General features: G+C 37.8%; 1 protein-coding gene across 11 annotated transcripts in view; it reads left to right on the forward strand.

Annotated features, from left to right (window-relative positions):
- Positions 1–12,299, forward strand: part of gulp1b (GULP PTB domain containing engulfment adaptor 1b) — a 24,723-nt gene continuing 12,424 nt past the window's right edge. For 4 of the 11 annotated variants that reach the window (XM_079460157.1, XM_079460158.1, XM_079460160.1 and 1 more), the window contains exons 1-2: positions 12–88; positions 8,487–8,606. Coding sequence is in view for 3 of the 11 variants with exons in the window: in XM_079460154.1 (XP_079316280.1) it covers positions 35–88 (54 nt within the window). In the remaining 8 variants the exon portion in view is untranslated. Of the gene's footprint in view, positions 89–8,486; positions 8,607–12,299 lie in introns of all 11 variants that reach the window. The other 7 variants (XM_079460161.1, XM_079460164.1, XM_079460155.1 and 4 more) reach the window with 3 other exon arrangements.

Consider the following 12,299-nt stretch of genomic DNA (forward strand, 5'->3'; position numbering starts at 1 on the left):
GGAGCGCGCGCGCTCTTCCAGTGAGCGTCTGCAGATGCGCGCGGTCGGGCTCCGGTTTACCGGGAGAAACTACAACAGCGTCATTCCCGTAAGAAAACTAATAGTTTCTATCCTCGTGTTACGATCTCATGATTGTTTATTGATTTTCAGACATGTTTATTTGTCATTGTTGATGTGTTGTTCTCGCGTGACGGTTACTCAAGACTGACGTGTACTGTATAGGCTGCTATAGAATCGGTCACAATATTGAATCTCTCGAATTAAATCCGGTTTTCTCGTCTTTATGTCGAATTCTAGTTTGAATGGCAGGCAGGTGTGTTGCTGAAACGCGTGGACTCTCAAAATAGCCTAAATATACACAACCGGTTCAAGTTTAACATCACTTTCAAATCTTTTGATGAGTAACAAATGGTGGCACAAATATGAGAAAAACAAACTCTAATGTATAATTATTTTACGTTTTTTCTCTGAATATGCACGACCAATGAAGTAAGGCAGTCAATAAGATAGAGATAATAATACATAATAATAATGATATGTTTCATTTATATTCTTTCCCAAACTCCAGGACTCTTTACATTGACCGTGACAAACATACAGACAATTAAACAGGTGCTCGGTTACTACAAGTGCAATTGTAATGGTACCACATCAACTGTCATCGCAGAGAACACATATCACTTGTATATGAAGAACAACCATAACAGATTATGACCTGAAGTGTAGGTTAAACATGTCTTAAAATCCTGCTGTGTGGAAAGTGTTCTATAGGGGCAGTGAGTTTACAAGGTTTGGGAGTCATTACAGAGAAAGATCTGCCTTCCCGAGATGACCAGACAAATCTTGGTCAAATTTACCTTCAGATGACCGGAGAGGATGTGTATTTATATAGCACATTTCATACACAAGGGCAATTCAAAGTGCTTTAAATAAAACGATTGACAAAGAAATAAGACATATCTTTAAAATGCGAATCATTTAAGATCACAAATACAACTTTAGATAAAACATATTAAATTGAACAGGGTGATATGGCCGGAGCGTTTAGTTTAAGTTAACATGCGTTTTGAGTGTATTGCAAGCGAGAGTCCGAGATGTGATAAATGCATGTACTAATGTTTCAGTATCTTTTGAGCTGAATACATTAAAGTTGAAAAAAATGCAGCTTTAGAAAGTTGGCTGATATAAGCATCTAAGTTTAATGAAGAATCAAGAATAAGACCCTAGTTTTTAACAGTGGCCGGTGGAATAATTGATGTAGCTTCAAGATCGAGTTACTAGTTGCTCCCCCAAACCTAACAAAACACAACCTATTCTCCAAAACTTGATCTTGAAGCGACAGAACCTGACTGGAATACATCAAGCTGATCAATGTGAGCTAGCAATGAGTGGCCACCACCTTCTCCATCATTGTTTGGACAAGTTAGAGAACTCCTTTAGTTGTGTTAAATAAAACCTCAAAATCTGACTACAATAAACATGATCAAATGTAACATTTTTTATTTATTTAAATTTAAACATAACACCCGAAGTTACCTTCTGATAGTTTTGATGAATTTAATATAATGTGGAAATGTGAGTAGAGAATATGTAAAGGACTCTTCACTCTAGAACAGTAGTTTATGTCACTATATTTAATGATGCTGTTATTCTTGATCTCAGTTTTGTTCTGTTGTGTTCAAGTTAAAAGCATCGACCAAGAGCTCAGGCACTGGCACACACGCACACAGAGAGAGAGAGTTATGTTCACAATAATATCATTGACGCCGTGTCCCTCGGCATTTACTGCCCTTCAGAAAGAAAGAAAAGCACAACCACATTCTGACATTGAGCTCCTTTTGCTATTGTTTTCATAACAGTGACTTCTGGAAGAGATTATTATGCCCCCTCAAAAAACAAATATGATCTATTCCAGCGGTTCAAATTTTTTTGTTGCAAGACCCCCTTTGTGTAGAGTACATTGCTTTGTGCCCCCCAAATAAAGATTTGTAATCTCAATCTTAGAATTTTAGTTAAACCAAAAACATATTCAGTTATCCAATGCTGGAATATCAATTCTTTTGGTTGGTAGTCTTATTTTTCTGATGTTTGATAGCATAACATTTCTATATTTCATAAAATGCTACAAAATCTGTGGCCTCCCTGGATCCATCTTGGGTCCCCCAGTTTGAGCACCACTGATCTATTCCATCAAAAATACAATTTAAATTTGGATTTAAACTATTTTATCCTAATATGAAAATTCTGTCCTTATTTATCAACATTCCAATCCCTGCGATTTCCTTTTGACTGACATTCCCCATCATCTTCATCTGCTTTCTCTCCACGATGACAGTGTATCTATTCTGAATGGAATCTTGTTTTGTGATTCACTAAAGAGAGAAAATATATTTCACACAATAAGCGGGTGTGGAATTGACCACAGAATGTTCATGTTTGGGTGAAATCTTCCCTAAATTCGTTCGTGAAGGTGAATATATTTCAGTCATGTTCTTCACAAGCCACGTGTCATTTACATCGCCGAGACATTTACATAAAGCTTTCAAGGCATTTTAATAGCATGATTATCAAGATTTTTTAAATGGCTCTAATCTGCCGATGACATAGCCCATCGGTGTGTCATGAATCATGTTATTGATTGAACATTAGATTATTTACATGCTACTTAGAGATTTAGAGAAACCTCCAGAGAGGCCTGCTTGTGTCACATGTATTTCCATCCTCTCTGGTGGATACACCAAATATCAGTTTTCATGATCTGCGAAAATACATATTGTAAGGTAATGACAAGATGGTTTCAAGATGACAATACAAAGAACAATTACATAAAAAATTGTAATATAGCTGCCATAAATGGGGAAAAATATTGTTCCTGGGGGACAAAGCCCATTCATTTGAGCTAAGCCCCCAATGTCTACAACGTCTGGTTCCGCCCCTGCTTGTGAGGTTGGTCTTGGTTTTGTTCAGGATTTGAGAGGGGTTACAGGTTTTCATAAATCTCTTTGGCATCCTGTTTATCTGTGTCTTTAGACACTTACTACTTCTATAGTTTCCACTTTTTTCATCACACCGTACAGCCCTGAGTAGTAGACCATTTATTTTGTTCAAGTTACTTGTCCCGACTCTGTTGATAGTAATTCACACTTTAGCTTCTGTAGCCCTAAAACACACAAGTCATTCTGTTTGATAAATTACACTTTAAACAGTTTTGGAAAACTATTTGAATAGGAAATAAGGTACAAAGTATTGTTTCGAGAGAACCAGACCTTGAAATTGATTCGAGATAATGTTTGTTGTCTTTATCTTTTGAGCAATGTCCAGGAATGTTTTTATCTATTCTCTTATTCCAGACAGTTTTACATTGAGCAAATGATCATTATGTCCTCAGCTGTGATGGAAACCTCCTAATTTTAGTTAAAGTTGCGATCACCGCACGTTTTGCAACTCGCGTGCAAATGAAAGTTATGAAAATAATTCTGCAGCGCTGACAGAAAGATTCAATCTAAACAGACATTGTGAACTCATGCAAATGACCTGTTTTAAAGCTTTCTGAGATTTATAAGTAAATATCTGTCGTAATATAAGCCTTGAGTATTTCACAGATAGTTTTCTGCATTTGTACAACGGAGACTGATATTAAAACACATCCGAGAGAGATGATCGCTCAAAAGCGTCTGGTTCTGTGTTTACTATGAATCTGTGATCTCTCTCAAATGAGATTTCTGTTTAAATTGTAATTGTCTGAAGCAGGAGTCTGATGGCTTGTCTATTTGATTCCAGTGAAGCGTGTAAACCAACAGGCTTTTCTTTTAGCTGACACTATGATTTTCTGACTAAAGCAACCGTTTGAAAGCTTCAGAATCACGTCTGCATTATCACTGAAGTCCTGGGATCTGACATCTGATCTGTATGAAAGCTGGTGAGAAAAAAGGGATTTAGTCTACTAGATATCATTTTGTCGGCAGTAATGTTTGCATTGATTCCATGGGGTCACTTATACGGCACATTTGTAATTTAGTCACACAAAAGTGTGTATTGACGGGATTGAGATGCATTTAACCATGTTTGCTTGTGTGTGTGATTTTCGTGTGAAATCATTTGTATATTCTTGTTTTGCATACTGTGCCTTTTAAGATAATATACAGGGTTCAATTCAAATGAAGTCACACTCATAGTGGTTTCCACCACACACGTCCATTACAGTCACTAAAAGAGGTTTCAGATGAGCAACTTTTGGAAAACACAAGTGTGTTTACATTTTCAATGTCCCGGTTAGTTTAGACGTAGATTTTGTTGGTTTGTTTTGATGAGCTGTGTTTATAGCTGGAAGGGAATGTTCCTCTTTTAGAAAGCCCTTTATTCAACAGCCCCAGATCGCATGATGTGTCATCTTTATTTGAGTTTTTCTGGAAGAGAAATGACTTTTTTTGTGTGACGTGTCTGTGACATCATTATGATGCTGTTTTGAAGCAGAGCAGTACCTGGTCCAGCACAGTCTCAGGGGAATTTGTGACATCTAGTCATTGTGTCAAGGACAGTGTTGGGCGTATTCCTCTGAAAAGTAATGAATTACTAGTTACTAATTACATATTCAATAGTGTTATTAGATTACTGTACTAATGCCTTTCTATATCCTACATCAACCTTGATTAGTTAAGTGATTCAAGGATAGACATGAACCGCTCTTTTGATTCAACGCTTTGCCACCTTTTGAAACTCGCGTTTTTAGCTAAAATAAGCCTTTGAGGCTATTATTTGACAGTTTTGGGGTGAGGTAAGGTGTTGGTTAGCCAACTCCTACAATATTTTTGACTTTTTTATATCAGGTTACAAATAAATGTACACTCACACACGGTCTGTGTATTAAAAGTGGTGCTGGTGGCACGAAAAATTGGAAATTTGTGAATGCCTACGCCGTGTCACTGGGAATACTTCCACTTTCTTTTGTAAGAAAATTCTACTTTTATGTGACACAAAATAGAAAACAGCAGCAAACAGAGACTGACATGATGAGAAAGTTCACTATGACGGGGTGAATTCATTGTTTACTTGAAACCTGAAAGTGTCGCCACTTTGCATAACCTCTCTGTGATGTTGACAGCGTCTCGGCTGTGGCACGTTTTATGAGAAGAGAAAGAAGAGAGTGCGTGATGAGAGTGAGCTGCTGAGAGAGATGCTGAAGAGCTTTCATGAAGAGTCTTTCATACGACGGAGTAAGAGAGAGAGACGATTGTGTGATTGGTCTAAAGCAAACGCTTCTTCTGTGACCTCTCGTTCCTCTGAAATAAACATCTGCTCTGGGTTTCATCTTTTCTGACGTAGTGCTGTGTGGTCTGTCGTGAGTTTGCTGTTATTTGGAGTTCTGGATTATATATAGTGATTGTGGTCTGAAAATATCATCAGTTTGGTCATAGACCTGTCATTATATGAGCATAATTCTGTCACAGAACATATTAATGCAAGTTATTAAAGCCTGCAGTTGTTCACGGTCACCACAGAATATACAGTGTGTGATTTGTGTAGTGCTTCAGCATCAGTGCTAATAAAACATTCTGACGCTCAGAGAAACTTCAGGGAATGCTTGTGTTCACCTGTAATGACGTGTTCACAGGACCCGTGTGAGAGCATTAAAGACTAGCTCTTAAAGGGACAGTTCACCCAAAAATGAATATTCTGGTATCAATTACTCACTCTCCAAAACTGTATATATCTCTTTGCTATGTTGAGCACAAGGAAAGACATTTGGAAAAATGTTATCAACTGACTACCAAAATGAAAACGGTTGGTGGTAGATAGGTGCCCTAGAACTGTCAGTCACCATGTCACCTGACAGTTCTAGGGCGGGACTTCATGTCACCCTCCCCTGGATTGGATCGTTGTAAATTGGCCTGAGACACCAGCGGTACCCATTGGACAGTCGGTATGGTTCTACCTCTTTTTTAGGCATTATGTCATGAAGAGAAGAATTGTTGTCTAAAGGGGAACTGGAGCTTTATGTTTATCATTAAAGATTATAACTGCAAATTTATTTTACAGAAATAATGATGTGCATGGATAAATCATTTACAATAATCACTGCAACGCTGTGTAAGTATTTTTATTTGCACGGTGTCTTCTTTTGTGTTAAGCAGGACAAAAATATTTTCCTAGTATGGTTGACGCTGCCCCAGAAGAGACAGTTCTTCCAAATATCTTCTTTTGTGTTCAACAGAACAAAGAAATGTATAGAGGTTATTTAGGTTTAAAATAATGTGTGTCATTTGACTGTCAAAGCTATAACAAATTTGGACACAAGTTCAGAAATATATGAGAATTAACTTTATTTGCACGCAACTCCTTTCATGCGTACTCTGAACTTATCAGAAGGGATTCTACCATTTTTTTATGAAGCTATCGCTTCTGCTTTTTGTCGGCACGCAGGTTTAAATTGCAGTGTGCGGGAGCTTCAACGAGTCTGCACACCCGCGCAGCTTAAAGAGAACATTGGTTGTAATATTCCCTTTACATTTTTAACAAAAAGTTGCCTGTAAGTAATCGGTAATTAGTGGACCCCTGGCGGTTTCACCGCAGACCCCGGTTGAAAACCCACGCTCTTCTGTGTTCAAGTCTCTGCATGAGAGAGCAGCTTTAGCTCATTTTTAATGACCTCACAATAAAAAGAGAGAAACTGTATGAGTTTACCATCAAGCTAAGGTCAGGATCAGATTTTCAAGGCGCTCTGTGAGATGAAAGTGACACAGTATTGTTGTCTAAGGAGCGACATGTATTGTAAGGCGTCCACCCTTAGACGTCCTGGGAGTGCCCCTCTGGGCGCGGTCCAAAGCAAACTCTCCACTTTCCCAAGCATGTCTATTTTTGTCCTGGAGACGCCCACCGTCTCCTTAAGAATGCACTCATGACATCATTTCCTGTCTAGAAGAAAACAGGAAGGGAGATTAAGAGAACTTTCATTCCTGCTGTGACTGTATTATCATCATCATCACATGTCTTTACAGGGTCAATACACACTTTCATTACATCACAGCTGGATGTCCGTTTAATGATCTGCATTTCATACTCAACTGTAGTTGATTCAAGAGACAGATATCATGTAGTATTCTCTAAACCTATGGATGAAGGAACTGAGGAGAATTGTATGCATTGATTTTTGTGTGCAGGCATGTGCATATGCAAGTATGCAACACGTGTTGAATTTGTTGAAAGAACTACACATTTGAGACACAAGTAAAACAACAAAGCCCAGTTACTCAAATGAATAGCTGGACGATAACAGCTATAACTATAGCATCTAAAAAATAACATAACATGATATCTTGAAATTATGTTTTTTTCTGTCTTATCTTTTATTTGACACAAAGCTAACAGGGAACATTCTCAGAACTTTTCGAGACAGTTTCTAGAAGTTAGAAATGGTGGGAGATTTAAAACAACATGTTTTGGGGACACATCTTTACTTTGTTTTGGATATTGTTTGTTAACGTTACATCATGCAGGTTATTTAAGCATCGATGTGAAGCGTGTTTTAGTGGTCAGTATTATTGTCAGGTTATGTACTGCAGGTGTAAGACAAGACGACTGTGTTTTTCTTTATTGACTTCAGTTCAACAGTATTGAATATGAGAGATTTGCTCTGCTGTTTATACACCGTCTGCATTGAAATGATTCATAATACATTCATGTGTTGTGTTTTGTCTTAAACTCCTCCATCTGAAAAACTTAGGAAGGTAGTTTCTCAGTGTATGAGATTGTTTCGGGTCTTGCAGCATTTCTCTCTCTCCAGTTATTCATATTTCTCTAGAATGGCTCTGTGTTTTCACTTTATGAGAAATCAATATTCAGACTGAGTGTTATCTGATTATATTCTGAGAAAGTCGGGATGTAAGCATGTGATGGAATAACATGAACTAAACAAAGTGAGCAGCAAATGTTATAAAGATGATGGCTGGAAATAAAGAAGCATCCATCAATATACTGTTATAAGACATAAAGAACTCGGAGTCATTCAGAGTCAGGTAACACACAGTGTATAATGTGTGTTTTTATGTTCAAATCGAACGGATCTAAACCCAATTGATTTGTTTAAACAGAATTTTACACATTTTCCTGAACCACCAAAATGTACGTGTTGTGAATGAAATCCCATAAAGTGTTATTGCAATTATTTCAGATGTTTTATTTCACCACTAAGTCATGCAAACCATCTGTGAAAGCAAGTGCTTTTCTTCCAAAACAACACAGACTGCATTCACAGACACATTCAGTTGTATCATATATCCTTCAAATAGACTCTAATCCCATAATGCATTGTTCTGCAAACACCAGACAGAAGCATCATGTTCCTCATGAGAGAGAGATTCTGTCTAATGTTTGTTTATAGTCAGTATTGATTTAGACCTATTGTTCCCTTCATTTTTTATAAACCCCATAGAAATACATCACAGACTGTCTTTACAGGTGTCACCTGTGTCTTATCTCCTCTGTAACAGACCCGCTCCAGAGAGAGAGAGAGAGAGAGAGACCTAAATATCTCCAGCATCTTCTCTTCATCTCCTTGGGTTCATCATGATCATGTAAAGCCAACGTGAATCTCTGCAACGGTGTGTACGGTATGTTCCATAACCCAGCGATTGTTTTTCAGAAATAAAGTCAAAGGATCCGGTTACACACACACACACACACACACACACTCTCCGTAAACAAACACACCGGAGAGCTGAAGACGATAAGGAGGTGGTGTGTGTTTGATGAGAGCTTCTGTTTTATCTCAACACACTTCATGTATGTGTGTGCATGCGTTAGACAGCGGCTGGAGACGTTCAGGTCTCTCTTTTCATTGACTGCCGTCTTTGAATCTTGAAAAAAACATCGTCCTGCTTTCAGTGATATTAAAGTTACAATGACCCAGACAAAAGAAAAAATCTAACGAGTGTTTGTGAATGTATTATCCTCAGAGGCGCTGGTTTGACATGAAGAGGTGCACAGCACAACTGAAGATGGATGGATATAATCACATACCTATTAGTTTCCAACTCTGGTAAAAAAGGAGCTTGAGTTTTAAGGGGCAAATACAATGATACAGAAACAACAGTTGGTGCTGCCCGTGTTATGAGTTAAAACACATTTCAATGTAGATGACGGCTTACTGTACATCACCGACCTGACGCTGCCCTGTTTTTGTCATTCCTGTACATATGTTTAGCGCAATCATATGACGGTTTGTTACTATCAAGTATTTTCGTATGATTGACTTAAAATGCAGAAACAAAGTCCATGTGAGATGTTTTTGTGTTGTCTGTGGAGAAGCATTTAAGACCATTTGACATTGCATTTGTATATATGAAAGCTTGTTCTAAGTAAATTCTCAATATTAAATGTCCTTATTAAATCTCTTAAGTTCCAATGATTTTCTTATAATGAAACACATTAGCCGTGCGCTGTATTTATTACACATTGTCTTGGTTATTTACATAACCGTGCATAAGATATCATAGAAATTAAGTTCCAGACTGTGTTTTATCTGGCGTGGCGGTGGTCTTTTCATGGAGGCGGTGAATTTTAAATTGTTGCCATTTGCTCTTTGACGTAACCTTGATATTGCTGCCGGCGTGCACAGATGTCTGTTGTTATTTGTTCATGTTGCGAGTTTGTTTTGGTGTGGTGGTGGTGGTGGTGAGGAAAACAAGCTCATTAAACAGAAATGATTGTGTTTGTCTTCAGCTCATCAAAGGTAAAATACAAACCAACACCACAACAAGCTTCAGTCTACTGAATGCGTCTCATTAGACAAGAACAGAAAGCCAACTGGACATCAGAGATGATGAAGACATTTATATACTGTATATTTGCTCTGTTTGAAGAAATGACAATCCATTTCTTTCAAGAATAAAAAATATACTGGATTATGAATCACTGTGAGTGAAAAACCTAACTGCATGAGGTCAGATTTTTGTCATCGGATGAAATGGTACAGATTTGATGATGTGTTTTACTCACATAGACAAATGGAGTTTTTGTTTGTTTGTTTGCTCAAAAGCATCTAATATTATTGATGACGCTAAATGATATTGAGGACAAGTTGTAATGAAGAGTGTACTAGACTGTGAACATCAATACACGTCTTGTTGACTCGCAGCAGATGTTTGTTTCTTCATTTGATCTCATTACCTGAGGATGCTTTGGTAGAGAAGAACAAGCCCTTAGTGTTTCGGCAGAAGTGTTTAACTCCATCAGCCCTGGCAGCAGCACTTGAACATCAGATTCACACTTTTTAACAGATTTATTTACAGAAAGACGAGGCTTGTGAATGAAAGTGGTTTGGTCCGTCCTTGAGGCTCTGGAGGGAATGAAATCAATGCCTGACAGTAAAATATGAGCATATTTAAAGTGACTGGAGAAGTTTCACCGGGGAAATCCTTATCGTGCTGAAACAGCCATGAAGATTACTGCATAATTATTCAGCGACTGAGATTTATGGAGCTTCTTTATTATTCTAAAGTGCTTTGTCTCGTCGTGAGTAAACTGCTGCGTGCGTACGTGTGTGTGTGTGTGTGATGAATGTGATGTTTACTGATATTGTGTACTGTAGATCCGCATACTGATTCACCTCCTGAATGACAACACACACAATCTCATTCAATGTTTTCAACAATGTGTTCGGAGGGAGCTAATGACTTGTTTTATTAAACCATAAATATTGTTGTTTATCTTAAACTTTAGATTAAAACATGTCACACAGCTAACACTGTTGTCATGTGTAGATACTTTAACGTGTGCTGGATAGATTTCAGACGATTCAAATCTTTCTGTCTTTGAAGGTTCTTCTGAGATGTCTTGAAGGGACGAACATCGGCTGATTTACAGTCTAATTGTCAGTTTTATTTGTCCTGATAATGAGATGATATGCTTCACAGAGCAGCACATCTCATTTGGTCTAATGTAAAACTCATTTGACTTATTTGCATGATATTTTTATAGCGGTGTAGATGAATTATAATATTACACATGAAATCCAGGACAGGACGTGTCCGGGCAAAAAGGCACATACGGTCAGCAGTCCCATACTGGTTTGGTGGTGTTTTAACTGGTGTACCAGTATAAACGTGCTGTTTATCAAAGCTGGTGAAGCACATCGACCAAGACTCTTTATGAAGAAGCCCAGAGAAGTGTTATGGACACCAGCGTCTCGACACTTCTGGATCAGTTTATGGGTCTTTCGCTCCCTCTGGATGACGTCTCATCTGTTATATTTCAGTACCGCTCCATCATGAGCAGCAGTGTGTCTGTCACTTTAAGAATGAATTTGTGATGGACTGATACAGATGCTGAACTTGCAGGAGGAGAAATGTGTGTCAATTTGTGTTTATACCCACAAATCATTCACAGAAAGACCACGACTTAGAGATAAGTGGGTCTTTTTCGATTTCACTGCTATTGCTTCTGACTTAAAGAAAACACTTAGCAGTCATAAAAGATTCAGTTTTATATGTGAATTATATTCTTACTCTCTAGATGACCAGAAGCGATCATTCTCTAGTTAACATTCATAGACATTACAGTTGGCATCTCATGAACAAAACTATTGAATGCTCAGCTTCATAAAGATCATCTGTTGTGACTGTGATCATCACTTCACTGATGTTTATCCTGAGATGAAAGATGATGGAAATGAGATTAGATCTCCTCAACGTTAAATGAGTTTGTTTCTGAGATGAAAGATCTATTGAGACATGAAAAATATCATCTCAAAACTTATAAACGTGTAAAAACATTCTAACGTCCTTCATTGATAAGCTTGAGGGAAACTGAATGCTTTGAGAAACTCATTTGCTCTGATGTCAGGGATTAAAAATGAATGGGTCTGAATTGATTTTGACCGGTCAGGTCTCGTCAGGAATAATAATTCTCCTTCTGATTTTTTATTGGAATAATTGTTAATATCTCCTTTACATCGTGTCTACACCGGACGCGGATTGTCCCACCCAGTCTCAAGGCAGTTCGTGGCTTACAGACCTTTTTTAATGTCACTCAGCACGACTTTCAATACACAGACCGTTACATTTATATATTTATAACCTGAAAGAAGCCGTATATTTTAGGATGTAGCTAACCAACACTACCTCACCCCAAACCCCAAAATCACAGCGGCAAAGACGAATTTAGCTAAAAACGATTCCTTCCTTGAATTCATGAGTTTTAAGTTTTCAGGTCAAGTGTGAATCTAGTAAGTTGTTCTCACCTCTTATTCTTATTATTCCATGTATGTCATATGGATAATAAAACAGTCTGGTTTACCCATCATT

This window comes from Barbatula barbatula (genome assembly GCF_947034865.1).
Source record: "Barbatula barbatula genome assembly, chromosome: 7".
Classification (NCBI taxonomy): domain Eukaryota; kingdom Metazoa; phylum Chordata; class Actinopteri; order Cypriniformes; family Nemacheilidae; genus Barbatula; species Barbatula barbatula.